General features: G+C 47.2%; 1 protein-coding gene across 10 annotated transcripts in view; it reads right to left on the bottom strand.

Annotated features, from left to right (window-relative positions):
* Positions 1-598: 598 nt before the first annotated feature.
* The window catches only part of LCP1 (lymphocyte cytosolic protein 1), a 65,118-nt gene continuing 47,761 nt past the window's right edge, over positions 599-17,955 (bottom strand). For all 10 annotated transcript variants that reach the window (XM_024568513.4, XM_053916334.2, XM_024568475.4 and 7 more), the window contains 8 exons: positions 17,035-17,130; positions 16,068-16,263; positions 14,003-14,081; positions 13,308-13,422; positions 12,440-12,573; positions 5,701-5,824; positions 4,445-4,569; positions 599-2,301 (listed from right to left, as the gene is read on the bottom strand). In XM_024568513.4, the coding sequence (XP_024424281.1) occupies positions 2,169-2,301; positions 4,445-4,569; positions 5,701-5,824; positions 12,440-12,573; positions 13,308-13,422; positions 14,003-14,081; positions 16,068-16,263; positions 17,035-17,130 (1,002 nt within the window). In that variant the 3' untranslated portion in view covers positions 599-2,168. The remainder of the gene's footprint in view (positions 2,302-4,444; positions 4,570-5,700; positions 5,825-12,439; positions 12,574-13,307; positions 13,423-14,002; positions 14,082-16,067; positions 16,264-17,034; positions 17,131-17,955) is intronic.

Here is a 17,955-nt window from a genome sequence, read left to right on the forward strand (position 1 = left end):
AAAAAGCTGCTGCTAGTACAGCCAGGACACAGCTTACACGCAGCTTCCGGCAGCCGTGCAGGTGCGTGGCGCCTCATGGTCAGAAAGTGCCCATGCTGGACAGATGCCTTTCTGTCACAGCGGCCGCCCAAGCAGGAGCCGCTGCAGCAGGACACCTCGGCACACCCTCTCCCCTCTGCCTGCCAGAGTGAGGCCCCACCAGGCGAGTGAGATGACCCCGGCACCACCCACCCAAAAGGTTCCCTCTCAACTGTCCCAAGAAGCTGTTTTGCATCCATCCCCAAGGCTAGCTTTTGTTCACGACTGGGTTCGATGTGTTTCTGAGAATGTGTGTCCCAGTTCTCATTTTAGATCCTGCTTTGTCAAACTCTGGCCGACATATCCTGTAGTTTTTGGCCAAAGTATTTCTCAGACTGTTTGCTCTGTGATCAGCTGCAGCCCTCAGTAATCACCACAGCTGCCGGTTCCTGCGTTTAGCGGCTTTCCCAACCAGCTAAGGGTGATGCAGACACAGTCCCCCAACTCTGCACGCTGCCTAGCACTGTGCTAGGCACTCAGGGCTGAAGGAATTAGTAAGTTACAAAACCGCCAAAGGACATCCAACCTTAGGAACATTTTATTTGGACAGATTCTGGACACTAAGGTAGTAACAGTCTTCTTGGAAGCAGATGGGAGAGAATGTCCTGAGGCCACGGTGAGTGCAGAGTGAGACTAAAGCCAACCACCTTGCATTCCCATGCCAGAGAAGCCCGGCTTCCCGAGCCCCAGAAGCAGATCCAGAGACCCGTTTCAATGGCCTTGAAAGATGGCCAAGTTCCACGATGTACTCCCAACCCCCAAAGAAGATACCTTATGGACGAGCCCTCTGAGAACTATGGAGACTCTAGTGTTGGTCCACACTCTGTTCCTTTTAGGTTTCCTTTTTTTCTGTTCCTTTTAGGTTTTCATGGAAATTGTACCATTTATGAGGTTTGCTGCACCTCTGGTTTTATTTTGGAATTCTTTAAATATCCAGCAAAATACCTCTTTGTAAAGCAAGTCAGCCAGTTCTTATCCAGCTTGACATCTGCTAGGCATGGCTAGGTAAGTGTGAGGCTGTGTGGGGTGGGCTGGGCTGGGGGCCCTGTTAGTTGGCATATATTGCCCCCTGGGAGTTCAGGGGTGGCAACAAGCTTCTACAGTACGAAAAAAGTAAACACTGATAATATGGCCTGGCAGCAGTCAGATACACTAAGACTAAGAGTGCATGAAAGCAGGGCAGGATTGTTCCCGCTCACCAAGAACTAGGTAGAACAGGCGGGACTCACTACCTGGAGAGGTAGCACCAAAGGACAGAGGCTTTGTTAGGCTCCACGTTGCCCCCTGGTGGTTTGCTGCTCAACTGCACCCTCCGTGGATCTAACCGAGGGTCTAACCTGAAAGCACAGTGTGGAAGGTCCTAGATCTGGTCTGAGCCCCACCTAGGGTTAAAAACAGGGGTTTCTTATTGGCTGAATCCCTCCCCCCAAAAGTGATAACAAACGGGGCCCTAGTTCGGAGGAAAAGCTCTGATGGTGTTACTTCTCTGCAGGTTACTAGAGACTCCCGGGACCCCAAGAGCCTGACTGATTTGTCAGATGCTCCAAACAGCCCGGAGACGCGGCCGGCCGCAGAGGTGGGTCCTGGAGGAGGCGGAGCTCTGAGAGATGGAGAGCACAGTCCCAGGGCGGCAGAGTTCAGAAGAAGGGGACAGAGAGGCTTGTCACAGAACAAATGTGGGCCTCCGGAAACCAGCGTTAGGACTGGTTTGAAGCTCACCTTAAAAGAAAAATGCACCCCCCTTAGGCTGGCTGGAAAGATCATGTTAAAATGAGTAATGATGCAGCTTCTACACTTGACTAATGGCAAGAAGCAGGGTTGTTGGGGGTTTTTTTCCTATAGATTTTCAAAAAAGCAGTAAGTTCAATGGTAAAAAAAATATTTGTAAGAGATTGGGTCTTTTGCAAAGAATAAAGCACTTGTTAAATACAGGAGAGGCTACCTGCATGAGCAGATAACACCCTCTTTGGAATCTTGAATAATGCCACCAAGTTGACAACTCTGGAGTGGCTTCAGCTGTCTCCGTCCTTCCCGGGAGCATCCGGTGCTGAGCGGCAGGTGAGCCGCCTGCAGCCCCGCCCCACTGGGCCTCACACCCTCCTCATTCCTTTGCCCATGAGGCAGGCGAACACTGTCATGACCATTTTGGGGTTCACTTCAACCAGGTCTTCTGGAAGGGCGTACACTCTTGCTCCGATCTTTCGGGCCATAGAGATGGCATACCTGCCAGGGAGAAGAGAGGAAGAATGAGGAGACCAGAGCAACCGAGGACGAAGGGACCCCTCAGAGGTGTAGTTACAGTCATTCTACATGCGATTTATGGCTGCGTACTGCCTGCAACACAGAATTCAGTCCTGGCGTGGCCAGAGCCGGCCACTGCCATCCTCCCACGGTTTTGGGCAAATCTTGGCTCGATAAAGCTCCTGGCTCTGCCAGACTTGCCGTCTAGCCTCCCTGATATATTGCTTGTCCTCGGAGATCTTCTGGCTCCTGCCACTTTTGATGCCTCCACCATGGGGATTTTCTTGGGCTACATAGTAGCAGAGAAAGCCGTCACACTGGAGCAGAAGGTGTGCTGGGGAACGTTTGCAGACTACATTTCAACTATGAAAACATAGTTACAAGGAAAACTGAAGGGAAAATGCATCTGTTACACTTTGACTTGATACCTCAGTTATTTTATTCCTTGTTCCATTCCACCCCTTGTGCACCTACAGGTGTATGTATTTATGTGGCCATAATGCTGGAGTAGCCAGTTTCATATTGTACACCAAATGACCACAGCTGCACCCGCACATCTTTGCTCTATTTATACCTACAGGAAGATAATTTTTATGAGCTGTAACCTATTTTCAAATGAGCCTACACATTAACTACCTGTCAGTTTTTTCGCTCCCGTTGCTTGTTGTCTAGTACCTTCTTACAATGTCGACTCCAGAGCATCTCCACTGCACCCGAGGCCCGTCACTCCCCCGGCTCCCCTGACATAACTTTACTCTTACTTTATGGATCAAATTCAGTTATCAGGCTAACGTAGCCCCCATTCTTTCTTCTTGCCTATCTCTCCACCACTTCCCCTGTGTTAATTATTACTGAAATAAAATGTATTTTCTATTATAAAATATAAAGGAAAAATTATTGAAAATTAAAAAACAAAGCTTCAAAAATCATGCATCATCTGGCTACCATAAGCATTAGTAAGATGTTGGGTAATTCCTTTCACCCACTTTTAAAGTAATTTTGTATGTTGCCCTTACGGGATAGTACTTAGGAGTCAAGGCCCCGATGCCTGACTTTGAATCACCAAATAATTGTAAGACCTGGGGCAAGTTCCTTAACCCTAATCATGTCCCTCTTGAACCTCTAGATTTAAGCTCTTTTCAAGGTCATTTAAAAAAATTTCTGGGTCTTCGGACCTGTTCTTCCCTCTGCGCGGAGCGTTCTTACCTCCTTCACCTGTCTAGCTCCTTCCTACTTGTCCCTTCGATCCATCGCATCTAGGATGCTACTTGCTTTGCAGAGCTTCAGTTCCCTTCCTAGCGCCCTGTACTCCGCCTTCCATAGCACTCACCACACTCCACTGTAATTGCCATTTAATTACTCATCTTCTCGCCATTAGACTGTGCTACAACATCAGCATATCAGGACACAGGCCCCCCTTGCCCAAATTAGGGACAGAGACAAGGGCCCTAGGAAAGGACACAACCTCTCTAGAGTAGAGGTCAGCACACTTCCCACAAAGGACCAGATGGCAAATACTTCAGTCTTTGTGGGCTTTGCCACAACTACCCAACACTGCTGTTGTAGCAGTAAAGCAGATATATATATATCTGCAAGGCTGTGTTTCAATAAAACTTTATTTATAACAGAAGACAACAGGCCAACTCTGGCTCACAGACTAGAGTTGTCTGCTGACCCTCAGTCTACACGGTAAAGCAAAGGGCAGCTGCTCCCAAGCTGGTGAAGACTCTGAACTTGAACTCCCGCCCTGCTCATTCATATCCATGGATATGCACAAATAAAGCTGTTTGTATTCGGGCCTGCCGTGTACAGACCTTATTTGGGAAGTCTCCTACAAATTATGATTAGATCGTTGTTTTTTATGAAAATACAGGCTTGCTTATCAACCGGAAGAACACACTTGCTCTTTGCCTTGCTCCCTCTAACCCCAGGAGACTTAAACGGCCTCTGCACAACATCTAAAACAGTGAGGATGGGTCACACACGGCAAGTCAAGAGAAGGAAAAGCATCTGTAGGGAAACTAAAGCATTTGCACAAAAGCACAAGGGATACACTGTATAGGCATCCAGTTGCCCGCTGGATGTTTCCCCACCCCCACCTTCGACCTCAGGTTTATTTACGTACTTTGCATTGTTGAGTTTCTCTTCATCGTCCAGGTTTTCTGTCTTCAGAAGGTCATAGTTAATGGAACCTGGTTGAATGGCATCGATGAGATCCAGAACAGGCAAGCTTGTGCTGATCTTCGGGTCCTGCATATAGAGAAGGGTGGGTTCTATCAGCATGGCCCCATGTTACCTCTACTTCGCTCAAGGGCCAAGGGGTGGTTCTTCCTCTTACCTAGGAAATAGATACAGCTGGGTCTGGGATGTACAACATTGTTGCACACCAGCTGTATCTATTTACTCTTTAAATCACTTGTGGTTTCTGCAGAGGAGCTCCCTAAGTCAACAGGGGGAGGCAGGTAGGGGGAGGTTCTGAAACAGTGAGAGAACAAAGAAAGCAGGTGGAGAGCAAAGCAGAGAGGCTGTAACTGCTGGTGTGAGCAGAGGAAGTGATGATTTGATAAGAAACCATCAGAAAGGGGAGACCAAAGATGCCAGGAGAAACTCTGCTTCATTTGGGGGGGGTGCCTGAGGGGTGATGGGCAGGGATAGTGATAAGGACCCAGTGGAACAGAGGTTTCGGCCGAGGCTCACTTCTTGGGGACCTCAAGGAGAGAAAGGAGTCTCCAGGTCCAGGGACATGGTGTTGGCAGTCACGTGATTCAGTGCAAGGCCAGTAACAAGTATTTGTTGGCGTCTCACAGTTTGCTCAGCACTTTTTTCTTTGCAACTGTAGGTTGCATTTTCTTCTTCTCACAATAATTCTTTGGTTAATAAAATTATATAGGTGTACCATCCTATAACACATCATCTGTATATTGTATTGTGTGTTCACCTCCCCAAGTCAGGTCTCCTTCCATCACTGTTTATTCCCCCTTCTCCCTCTTCTACCTCCCCCACCCTCTTCCCCTCTAGTCATCAACTTGCTGTGGTCTGCGCCCGTGAGTTTTTTTGTTTGGGGTGGGGGAAGGGCTTGCTTAATCCCTTCCCTTCTTTGAATAAGTTATCTCACTTCTCAGCGCAGATGCGGCATCTCAATTTAGCTCACAGTGAGTGAGGGGAGTTTCCGAGGTTAAGTGACTGGCTGATAAGCGGTGGTGCTGGGATTTGAACCAAGGCATTCACCCACGATTCTGGGCTCTCTCTTTGGCATCTGTAAACATTTTGACGGCCACGCCCGAAGGCACAGAACTCTGCCCCATCTGTTCTCCTCCTGGAGACCCGTGAGTGCAGACAAGTATGGGCTCAGGAGGCCGAGAGCAGTGGGTGGGGCTTCACCTTGAAGCTGGAGATGGACGAGCACTTCCCGGCCTCCCTCAGCGTGTCGTTGACAAAGTTGATGATGATGTCATCGTTCACCTTCTGTCCACCTCCGATCTCCTCCAGCATGTTCAGTGTGTACCTGAACAAAACCAAGAATGATTTCTGGAGAAAAGTTGCTAAATAATTCAACATCACAGAAAGCAGCCAGGGTAGAATACGTTCTTTTCCTTCTAGGTGCCTCACAAAAGACAGCCTGGACATCATTACGTTGTACGGGCGGGGAGGGAGAAAAAAACATATATTTATATACATCAGTTCCTTGTACGACAATGTAAACTGTGGCTTTATGGTCGTTTGAGAGGCAGGGCGAAACCTCCTCCTAAGCGCGGTCATTGCCCCGAGCGGGAGGCAGAGGCAAATGAGAAGAGAAACAAGGGAAGGAAAACGACGCAAAAGATTGGAACCAGTAACTTAAAGGAACCATTTAAAAAAAAAAAGAGGAACAATTCCACATTGGAAAAACCCAAGTAGCCAACATATTAAAATACAGAGTTGGGCACAAATAACGCCCCTTGTTTTTATCACAAAATCATAAGCACGTAATTCTGTAACATAACCATATCCCACTCAAGCACACCGTATGATGTTTTAGGTGAAATGTTCAAATGAAACCTATAAATTATGACACCCATATTATTACCCACCAAACTCAAGCAGGCGTTACTTCTGCCAGACGCTATATATATATATATATATATATATATATATATATATATAGAGAGAGAGAGAGAGAGAGAGAGAGAGAGAGAGAGAGAGAGAGAGAGAGAGAGGTTCTTTCTCCTATTGAAGTAGAAATATTAGAAATACCTCACCATGAAGGTCACTTTAAAATAGAAACCAAAGTTACTCTCCCGTGTGAGTACTGTTACGAGAACTGGGTTTGTTTGGGAAACTTACTAAGAAGCATCAAGCTCTTAAAATTTCCTCCCCATTCCCTAGGGCGACTCCATCCGCCAGGGGGAGCTAGGGAAACCGGCGAAAGGCGCAGGAGAAGGTCGCTCAGTGGAGCCGGTTTGCTGGCCTCAAGGTCCAGGGTGGCCGGAGGGGTTCAATTACCCTGGGCAGACCTTCAGGGCTAGGGTTTCCGGGTGCACCGCTCGCTCTGAAGCTCAAGTATCCGGCCCCTGAGTCCTGTCTGGAAGGAGGGCCGACCGAAGGAGGTCACCCTCCAGGTGCCTGCCCGTGCACTTAATCTACCCGTTGTCCTCTTCCAGCTACTGCTTCCATGGAAAACACAGCTCTCCCCGATTTTCCACAGGGGTTTCAAGTCGAATCTCCGGAAGAGGGGGGATGCCCTGCTTCCGTCGGGTTAGAGCGCCACCTGCCATCGTTGTGGGTGGGGAGGAACGGGCTCCTGCAACGTTGTGTGTCTGCGTCTGCAGAAGTACAGCTCTGCGCCCTGAGAGTGACCCTCCCTGGCCCAAATATCACAGGTCAATGGTGGGTGAGGCCCCTCAAAACTCAGCCCCAGCGTCTCTGTCCAGCGCATCTCTGATCTCTTATTCCCTCCTCTGTTGCAGGCCTTGTCCCCAGGCCCCCAGCCCTCCCCCCTCCCCGGGACACACACACACACTTCGGTCTCCATCTCTCAGAACAGCCAGCAGCTCCCCTAGCTCCCCTGGCGTCCTCCGTGGCTCAGCTCTGTGCTCTGGCAAAGGATGCCTCATCCTTTGAACAGCTCCCGGGTCAGCATCATTTTCTGACCCCCACGGCATAGTCATCATTATTGTAACACTTCCTTCCCACCTGTTGGTTGCCCAGACTTCTGAGGGAGAGGATGTGCATGTCTCGGTCTGCCTGCAGTTCTCCCAAATCCATAACCCTGTGACCCGTGGCGTTTCCAGGGGTTGGCAGAGTGCCTAGTACGCATCGGGCATCTGGTAAACGCAGGAGTGCCGTGGTGGAGGAAATAAGTAGAATGGCTTCTCCCGGACAAGGCAAGGAGAAAGTTGAGTCATGCTTAATGAGGACCCAGACATGGGACCAAGCTGCTAAGGACTAATGAGGTCGAATGGGGTAAGTCCCAGGTCGATTTTCAAAATACCCTCAGCTGGCAAAAAAGGGCCTGGTTGTGATCTGTTCGTAATGGTGATGTTTTATGGCGTCACTGGCTTCCTGGTTCTTAGTAATTAGCATGTGTATTAAGTTCTCAGCACCGATGGCACTTCAAGCATTTCTGCCTGAAGTGAACACGTTAAGGATGGCCGGTTAGTGCTTGCTTCCTCAGGTCCCATCTGTGCACAGCCTGAGGGAAAACAAAGCTCGCTTTTCCAGCAGCTTCACTCCTCTGGGGCCAGCATTCTCGCTGCTCCTGGGCCAGAGCCCCGGCCTGCTTTCCTGACACTCTCGCGTGGGCACTAGCAGGGCTGTGACCCACTTCTGGAGCTAGGGAAGGACATGGCACGAGGGAGAAGCTCACCTTTATGCAGCAGTCTATCCGAAAACAAAGTGTTTAAAAAGGCTCTAAAGAACAGGGGAGTTCGAAAAGGTACAGCAGGTTGTGGGGGCAGCTCAGTAAGGGCAAGCCAGGGTCTGAGAACAGCCCCCCAGGGGTGGGGGGGGGCACTGAGCTTGGTGAGCATGAAGTTGGCTTCCTGCCACCTCAGGGAAGAGGCAGAGGTTTAAAACGGAAGCAGATTCCTGCTTTTAAGTATATGGGGGGGGAAGAAAGGGAAGGGAGCTTTGGGTCAGGTTGGAGCGTCAACTCAGCACTAAATGCAGAGACAGAAGTTAAAACAGAAATCAGTCAGGCCTGAGTCTGCCAACGATTTTCCTTGTGAAATGCTCCACATCATCGGACATGTGTGGGGGCAACTGTGCTGGTATTGAATCGATCTCTCCCAGACGATCCCAGTGCCTTGGGTGTTGGCAAAACCGCGCTGCACGGGGAAGTCCTCTGTCACGGCGAACAGCCCCGGGTGCCACAGCTTCAGCCAGCGTCCGGTCAACAGAACGGGCGGACAGGTGTGTGTGGGTGTCCTCGGGGAGCTGCAGGCGTTACGGGTTTCCTTTCCTGCCTTCAGATGCTGGTTTTATTTATCTAACATTTGGACCAGAAGGGCAAACCGTGGTGTTTTGTTTTTTCAGGATCTATCCCAAGTTCACGGTCCCAGCCTGTTTGATTTGGGGACAATCCCCTCATTGGCTGGAGTCTACCTAGCACTGCTGTGTGTGTGTGGCAGCCTGCTGGTGTCCGGCTTTTGTCCCCAAATGTTTACGCACACAGTTTGCCAGCTTTCCAACCTGGGAACTATTTCCAGGTACTGACGGGAAAGGCTTAAACATGCATCTCAGTTACTCTTCGGGGGAAAAAAAATGACACGCCATTGACTGCCCAGAGGAATGGCCACATTAGCACAACTGTGCGATCCAATGGCACAAATTCCTGCTAGAACTGCCTGTAATTCTAACCGGTCTGTTACTGTGTGGAGCACAGAGAAAAGATTCCTTCTGGTGGCATTTACATAATCATCAGTCATTTCACTGCCTTCTCCAGTAAGGTAGGGCTCTCTCCACTTTCTTCCCCGTGCAATTCTGGTAGAGTAAACACTCATGAGAAATAGGACTTGTTAGCCAGCTGACTACAGCAGACCTTGCCAAATACATAAAATACATACCAGCCAGCAACTATGACCTTGGACCGCCCTTTTAGAAAAGTTCCACAACAAAGACAATATTACAACGTGATTTTCAGGTATTATGAAATTCCAAAATGGAATCGAATTGGACTGAGATTTTTAATGATTCAAACAGAAAATATCAAAGATTATTTTATATTCAAATGCATAAGGTCAATTTCCTTTTGCAACTAAAAAGATTTTTGCTCTGGCTTTGAAAGCAATCAAGTCCCAAACCCAGTCTGTTAAGAAATAAGAACACACGTGAAAGACAATCGAGAATAATTCAAAAACAGTTTCTGAAACCACACTGCGGAGAACAGCCCTCTGTAACTTACGGTGGTGTTCTAGGTACAGGCGGTGAAATCGAAGGCAGAGCTGAAGTTTCTCTAGCTTTGGAGCTTCCTGTGCCAGGGCAGTTTTACGTCCCCTGCCTCGACCTTCAAGGGCCCCAGGTTAGAAATCGGTAATGGGGACCTGTACGTGATGAATCAGCTTGTGAAATCTATCCCGATCACGCCTGATTATCCTACAGCACCTGGCCACACTGACATACTCCTCCGCAGACCACAGGTGCATGAGGACCTGCAGACAGTGGCCTGGGAATAAGGCTCAAGTGCCTGGGACAGCACACACCATCACCTTGTTAGTACAAGATCATGTGACATAGGGTTTCTGGAGCCTCCTTCCAGGCAGAAGCAGGAATCGAGTCACACTAACATAGGTTCTGACTGTGTTGTTAAGACTTCTGCCCGGTCTGAGCTACCAGTATAAGGGGAAAAGCAAAGCATTTAAAAGCACACTGTCTTAAAGTTACAGGTCTGCTTCCTACAAGTCTTCTAAAAATACTTTTGTGCCCCAAATCGCTTCTTTTTCGTACAGTTTATTTTCTAGTTGTATATGCTGCTCTAGTTTACTGATATCACCACCCAGCTCTCACACCAGTCAAGTTTACAGCCAGCTCTGAAAGACAGCTAAATTCTCCTCGTAAAGCAACAGCAGAAAATTCTGCTTCGGGCCCCGATGGAGTGGAGGGACTCGGTTTACCCTTCTGCCTTCAATACCTAAAACGGAACGGAAAACGCGTGCACAATGTCATTCCGATGTCGGGTAACAGAAGGCGCAGAACAGCGGTCCCCGAAAGACGGGAAACAAACGGGGCGACGCCCACCCAGGACTGTCGGGCTGACTGCACAAAGCATGTCCAGCGGCAGGGACAGGGAGCCCAAGCAGAGCAGGACGGTCCCCCTGAGCTGAGGGGCGGGGCTGAGAACGAGGAAGCCCAGCTGCCCAGAATTTGTGGGCTGGAATGCCAGGGGAGAGGAAGCAGCCTGCAGGGCAGAGCCACAGTGAAAGCTTCAGGGACCTTCAGAGGGTTTGCCTCTGTCGTGAACGACTCAGGGCCTGGGTGTGGGAACAGCCAGGGGCTGGGGAAGGGACTGCTGGACTTGACTGGGCAGAACGGTTCTTGGAGCTCACACTGGCCTGGAAGCAATTCAGTTCCCATCAGTAGGCATGGGAGAACCATGAGACACATGGAGCATCAAGTAGTGACCCAGATGAGCTCAGTATCGAGATACAAAATTACCTCCAGACTGATCAAGCCTTTAAGTAGCCCTCAAAGGGACCACCTGCATTGAAGTAACCACGTGCATCTGGGACTAAATTCAAGAATATTTAAAGGACAACAGAAATATCTGGGACACATCAAGGTGAAACTCACAATGTGTCATATACGATAAAAAAAAAAACTAGGAGGTGTGCAAAGAAGCAGGGAAATATGATTCAAAATGAGGATAAAAATCAGTGACTAGAAACAGACCTAGAAATAACAGCTATTGCAATTATATTCTATTTGTTCAAGAAGGGAGAGGAAAAATCCATGGGAGATGCTGCAAAGAATTTTTATACATGAAAACTAATGTCTGGGGTAAACATTACACACACCGGATGGGATTGGTGGAGGATTAGACACGATAGGAGAGAGTAGTGAATTTGAATACACCAAGCAATGGAAATCGCCCCATACGCAACATAGAGGAAAAAATATGAAACAGGAGAAAAACGAACACAGCTTCAGTGACCTCTGGGGCAACTTCAGATGACCAAATCTCTGTGCACCTGGCGTCTCCCCCCAAAACAGGAGGGGTAAGTGCAGGGGGCATATTTCCCGAAATAAAGATCAAAGTTATTCCAAACATGGTGAAAACTATGAACCCACAGATTTATGACAAATTTCAAGGATGAGAAACACAAAAGGACATTAAAACCAAATTGCTTAAAACCACTGATAAAGAGAGAATCTTTAAACTAAAAAACCTAACCAAAAAAAAGGCATATTACATAGAGAGGAAGAAAGATTAAAATGAGAGCAGATTTGTCACTGGAAACAGTGTAGGCAGTCACGAGATGGCAGACACTATCTTTGAGAAAAACTATTAACCTAGAATTCTACACACAGAGAAAATACCTCTCAAGAATAAAAATGAAACGAGGACTCTTTAGTCATGTAGAAGCTGAAATTATTCCTCTTCAGTATTAGAAATATTTCAAGTAGGAAGCTAATGATATCAAGTAGAAATCTGGATCGATACCCTGGAAAGAAAAGTACCAGAAATGGGAAATACATAGGCCAATGTAGCACATTTCCTCCTTATTCTGAAAATCCCTTTTGAAGATATCAGGCTGTTATTAATGCAAGTCGAGTTAAAAGGATGGGGAGATCTGCATGCTAACGCTGGTCGGCAGGAAGCTAGGGTGGCTATACCAACATCGCAAGAAGTAGATTTCGGAGAAAGGCATCCTGGCAGACATGACGAGGGCCACTCCACAATGAACAGGGGGTGATTAATTAGGAGGGCTACACAATCTGAAATATTTATGACCCTAATAACAAGACTCTCAAAAACCTAAAACGGATAGAACTGAAAGGAAAAAAAAATAACAGGAACATTTTTAAAAAGACTCTCTTGGTTTTAAGTTTAGGTAAAAATATAGTTTTCCTAGATTACATTACATTCCTAAACACTTTGTAGTACTCTCCTAGGCTGATAATACACTCGATAAAAAGCCTTTACCTTCTCATCAGCTGCCAAATCAAGGCCAATGTCAGTGTGCGGTTGCCTTCATTGAGATCCTGCCCAGCGATGCCAACCAGGGAGAACTTAGCTTGATTCTTCCCCAATTCCACAGCATAGTTACAATTCTCAAGCTGTTAATGAGAAGAAAGGACAACAATTTAACATCATCATCTCTATGGTGATAAATATCAGACAAAATAAGATAATAAAGACACAGTATGAAATAAACGTGGTCAGAATAAAGGATCTTTCAAGCCTCGTGTGGTTCTGCAATTCTAGGATTAGGGACATCACATGACCTGAACAGGGAGCCACGCCCAGCCACCTGTCTCTAACATCCCTGCAGTAGCTGAATTCACAATGATCGGCATGGGAAGCCTGGATTCCCTGTCCTGCGTGCACACCTGGTCTGACATGCAGGACAGGTATTCCTGTGGCTACGCTTGGATGGTGAGGAGTCACAGAGATGAGAAACAGTGGGAAATGCTGGCACCAGCGTGTAGTGACAACACATGGTGACGTTGCACAGAGCGTTTGTCCAAGTCCACCTGTCCAAGCACAGAGCTCCGACTCTTTAGAAAATCAGAAGGAGCATCTTGACGGGGTGGGGCGGGGGGAGAGAAACCCTGCCCTGATCTAATGCTCTTAATTAGAACTTCCACGTCATGGTGTTTGAACACATCCCACATGGAATGATAAATACATAATCAACAGAAATCGTGGAATTGCTTCAATGAAAGTATTCAGGCTTCTGATTGCTGTCCTATAACTTAAGCCCTAGGTAGCCATATCCAAATTTGGCCTCCGGACGAAGTGCCCACAGGGTGCTCTCGCAGGCCTGTGCTGCTGGAACAGCTCTGTGTACCTTCTTCATGTTGCCCCCCAGTTTGGGGTACGGCGGTTTGTTCACTCGGTTCCAGTCGACAGGGACTTTAATCTTCTCATACAGCTGGAAGATGACCAGGGCGTCCGATAAGTCACTGAGTAGAGAACGAACACAGAGAACTCTCAGGGAGCTAGCCTTTCGGAAGGGCCCATGGTGAGCCAGGTGCCCCCTTGCATATCAGCTTGAGGGACAATGACAATGTGGTGAAATGGGTGTCAGCCGTGCTGTCTTTTGAGGTACAGAGGCTGACTTGGGCATTCAGGGAAGCTACTTGAGGTCTTCCCCAGGAGGTCCCCTGTGTCCCTTCAGCTATAGCACGTTGCCTCCAGGGGGGGAAATTGGCTCTAACAAATGGCATAGGAGACAATCGCACGTGTCACATTTATTGTTTCGCCTGCGTGTGAGCAGATGCTGGGCCAGCACCATGCAGGACATCTGTCCTTCTGCTGGGTCATGGTCATATACCAGACACACAGCGATGCTGGCATATGAAAGTGAGTTTCTCTCCTTCCGAGCATCCGACATCTGTGGGTCAGTTTGGCACATCCCCCCCTTCTCAGCAAGGTACACACGTTTTGTCCAAAGAACCGTACACCATAGTGGTACTTGAAATCTTGGGGACCTTGCCTGGTCTCGGTGTCTCGCATGAAGAACGAGCCCCCAAATATCCTTACCTGTACAGGTGATTGACGCGAGGGCTAACGCCCAAGGAGTTCATCCAGTTCCTGAATGTCCGCTCCTCTCTCGTCTCACCTGAACGAATGCAGACCGGTTACCCGTCAGGCCCCCAGAAAACACGCCTCATGAAAGTTAAACTAGAGAGGCTGTGACAGAAGCTGAAGTCGAATTTTAAGAGTTAACGGAACAGGCCCTAGTGGATGTGGATGAGGGATTCCACTCTGCGTTAATCTTCCCCATTTCGATTTAACAGCTATTTCTGTGACATCTAGTAGCTGTAAGGTCCCGTGTGGGGAAACTTCAGAACTGGACCTCCAAGGCTTCCACTCTTCCTGGAAGACAGGACCTCGAGGCATCAAACAGAGGCCATGCAAGCGAGAGGGCTAACGCAGGAAGTGGACACGCTTGCTTTTCGAGTTGAGATGGGGAGAGAATAACGGTGTGGGCTAAATTTGGAGGGAGAGGAATTTGGGCTTCGCCTTCTGGAACTAGTAAAATCTGGATAGCGAAGGAGAAGGGGGAGAGATCACGGGGTGTGGTAAGGGGTGGGAGTGGGACATAGAGGAAACAGGAATGCAAAGAGAGCAGTAGGCCAGGTCTTCGTAAAACCACTAGGAAGGGATTTTTTGGAGATGTGTGTTGCCCGGTGCATGGAGATAAGGCTGTCCAGCGGCTGGAACCACAAGGAGGGCTCTGTGAGTGAGAGTAGCTGATCAGGGTTGAAATGTTAGACAATGTCAGTCACTGTGGGGTTTTTTAATGTAACTATAACAAATGCTTGAGCTAGGCAGAGGTATAATGAGAGCAGTATGGTGGTGCGCCTGGGAGAGGTGTGCGGAGCTTCTGGAAGGCAACGCGCTTTTAAATGAAACCTGCAGAGGGGACAGTGCATGACGAATGGAGGAATCGGCCTCTAAGACCTGTTGAAGTAGTTGGTACATGAGTCAATGAGTCCAGAAGAGCAGAACCAAAAACTAACAATCAAAAAGCCATTCTGCAGGAAGAATTACTCGTATTTGCTGCTTCAATACATTTAGGGGTGAGGAAGAGGAAGGTATCAAAGTGGAACCCAGGGTTTTGGTGACTGGGGAAAAAAGGGGTGTGATGAATGCGAATGGAGGCTTTCTGGAGGAGAGAGGATGGCATGGGGGCAGAGTAGAAAGACAGCAGGGGAGGACAATGATCCTTTCTGCTCTGGAAATGCTGAACTTTGAGTGGCAGGGAAGGGCCCACAGTGGGATGTGCTAGAGGCAGGTGCAAATGGGGGGTCAGAGGGCTTGACACATATGCGTGGACCGCTGACCACAATTTGTCACATGATACAAATGCAGTAGTGCTGGTATCTGAACTCAGTTTGCACTGCCAGCTGGGCTGACACATTGCAGAAAAAGGAGCCATCAACACTTTCAATCTGGACTTCCTTTCTTTGGTGATATTCATTTAATATTAATTTTGTTTTGATTTTTCTGCCTCAATATGGAGACTAATTCATGATGTGGAAAAAAGTAAAAACAGCTCTGGTGGTTTTACCTGTTAGAAACTGTCTAAAGCTATAAGCTTTTTGCTCAGTCTTAGGGCATTAACTCCCAAAATACAATTGGTAGGGATGCTGCCTCGAAATACGGTTGTGTGCTTCCCACAACCCAAATCAAAGAAACGAAACCAAACCAAAACACTCAGTAAGCACCTTAAAATGATGAGTGGCTGCAATTTCTTTCTTCTAGGACTTCACACTCAGTCCGTTAAGTATATAAGCTAGATTTTTGGAAGTTAGGATTTATTTCATCTGTGAATCAAATTCATGTCTTTCCTCAAACCGTTCTGGTAATGGATAAAGCCTATGTATTATGCATGTGATATAATAACACTTGATTATTCTGGCTTGGCTCTGATTGACTTGATTAATCTATTTTACTCTCTCTGTTACGTATCAGAGAATTGATGACCTTTCTGCAAAGCTCCCCTGGCATGCGAAGGGTTTACGTTTGCTTAGGAGGTGATTGTCACTGCCTAGAATTATGAATGTGTTTCTAAACTCTTAATCAACTGGCTTCCACGTACCTTCAAGAGCTCCCCAGTCTATGTCCTGGTTCTCTGGTTTGTGCAGGGCAGGGTATCTGTTAAAGAGGTTGGCAATGAAAGCCAAGTTCAACTTGGGGTTCCCTCGGACGACATCTGTGGCTGTGACAAACTGCCGGCAGCCTAGCCTCTCCGCCTGCTGCAGCATGCATTCTGCTCTCTGGAGGTCATCCTTCTCCTGCAGAGAAGAAGGCGGGGTCAAGGCGGGGTCAAGGCGGGGTCAAGGCGGGGTCAAGGCCGGGTCAAGGCTGGGTCGAGGCTCTCCAGGCACAAAGCAGACATGGATGACAGAAGAAGAAATGGGTATCTTACCAAAACCCAGAGTGCTGAACCTCAAATAAGCTGAACCTCAAATATTATTACTCTTATTCTCCTGGACAAAAATCAGACAGTCACAAGTAAAAGGAATGTCAGAAATTAAGTGATGGAATCCTCTCATCTCTGGACAGACCGTTTCAGATGAAAGGCTGGCTATCCAACTATTGAGTAGTTCAGTTGAGTAGACGGAACTGCTAGTAGAGGAAGAGAGCCCAGCCTGGATCCGGTAACTTCCAATAGTCTGCATGTGATCTGGGACATATTAACTAGCTTTCAGTCTGTTTTTTCGTCGCTAAAGTGAGAGTTTATTTATTTGTATAAATATTCCATCTGTTTCCAGAAATAATGCTCAGGTACCTACACATGGAAATAATAATATTTCTTGGTGCTGTAGAGCCTGTTAAATGAGGGGAATACACGGAAGTGCATGGCATGTGACTGGTGTTATTTCCAGGTTAAACTCCCCACAATTGTGAACCAAAGCTGTGAACAGTCTTTTGCAGTTTTAACAGAGTTGTAAGCAGAGATGTCGACCCAAGGAATGCCCGAGACAGGGCCGCACGGGTCGATGGAGCTGCCAATGCCAAGGTGGCCTCGTGCTCTGCAGACCCAGCTGGGAACGTGGCCTTACCCTGAGCCCCGACATGTCGATAACAACGGCGGGAATGCCTTCTTCATCTCCTTTCGGGGCCACCTGTTCCAGCAGGTGGTAGTAGGCTTTTGAGTCCTGTCAGAAATTAAACAATTACAATTTCAAATTACATACTTAGCACAATAACTTCCCCGAAGGAAATATTTTTCATTTTTCATTTGACTACCATTCAAGAATGCAACTTAATGAACAAAGCTGGAAACATTTACTGATTTGAATTTTCTATTTCTCGGTTTACATGTTATATCTGCCTTGCTTTTTACAATGAGTATAACAATTAGAAGGGCACTCCAGAGATGCAAATACTATTCTTTTCTTCTTAGGGGGAAACAATTTATTAACATCTATTAAATTGTAAACCAGAAAAAATATATATCTTTATATTGCTGCAGAGTCAGCTGAAGTTGAATTTTTAAACAGTGACAGAGAAAGGAAGAAGCTTAAAGCAGTGTTGAAAATCTATTTAAATAGATAATCAGCAAAACAAAAGTATTTGAAACAAGCAGCCTTTATGTAAAAGGAAAGTTATTAAGACGACGAGTTCATTCATTGTTTATCTAGAAACCAGAAAACATGGTTTAGTTATAGCAGATTGTATATAGATATTGAATTCTTATGTTTCTTAGATTCTGGAAATATGCTTGTTGACAAAAAAAATCTCAGAATTGTATCCTTAAAATTATAAATGTATTCTCACTCAATGAAAAGATGCAGATGTTCAGGTAATTTCTTTAAACCATTGAAAGCGATTTTCGTGTCTCTTAAAGGCTGAAAAATGAGCTGCTGTTATTTTTTTTGCTTTTTCTGTGTTCTCAAATCAGGTAGGGGAGAGCAGAGGCCTGCTCTCCACCTGTGGCATCAGAAACGAGGACAAGAACCTGCCAGCCCTTGATGTCGCAC

The sequence above is a fragment of the Desmodus rotundus genome, chromosome 13 (assembly GCF_022682495.2).
Source record: "Desmodus rotundus isolate HL8 chromosome 13, HLdesRot8A.1, whole genome shotgun sequence".
NCBI classification, from domain to species: Eukaryota; Metazoa; Chordata; class Mammalia; order Chiroptera; family Phyllostomidae; genus Desmodus; species Desmodus rotundus.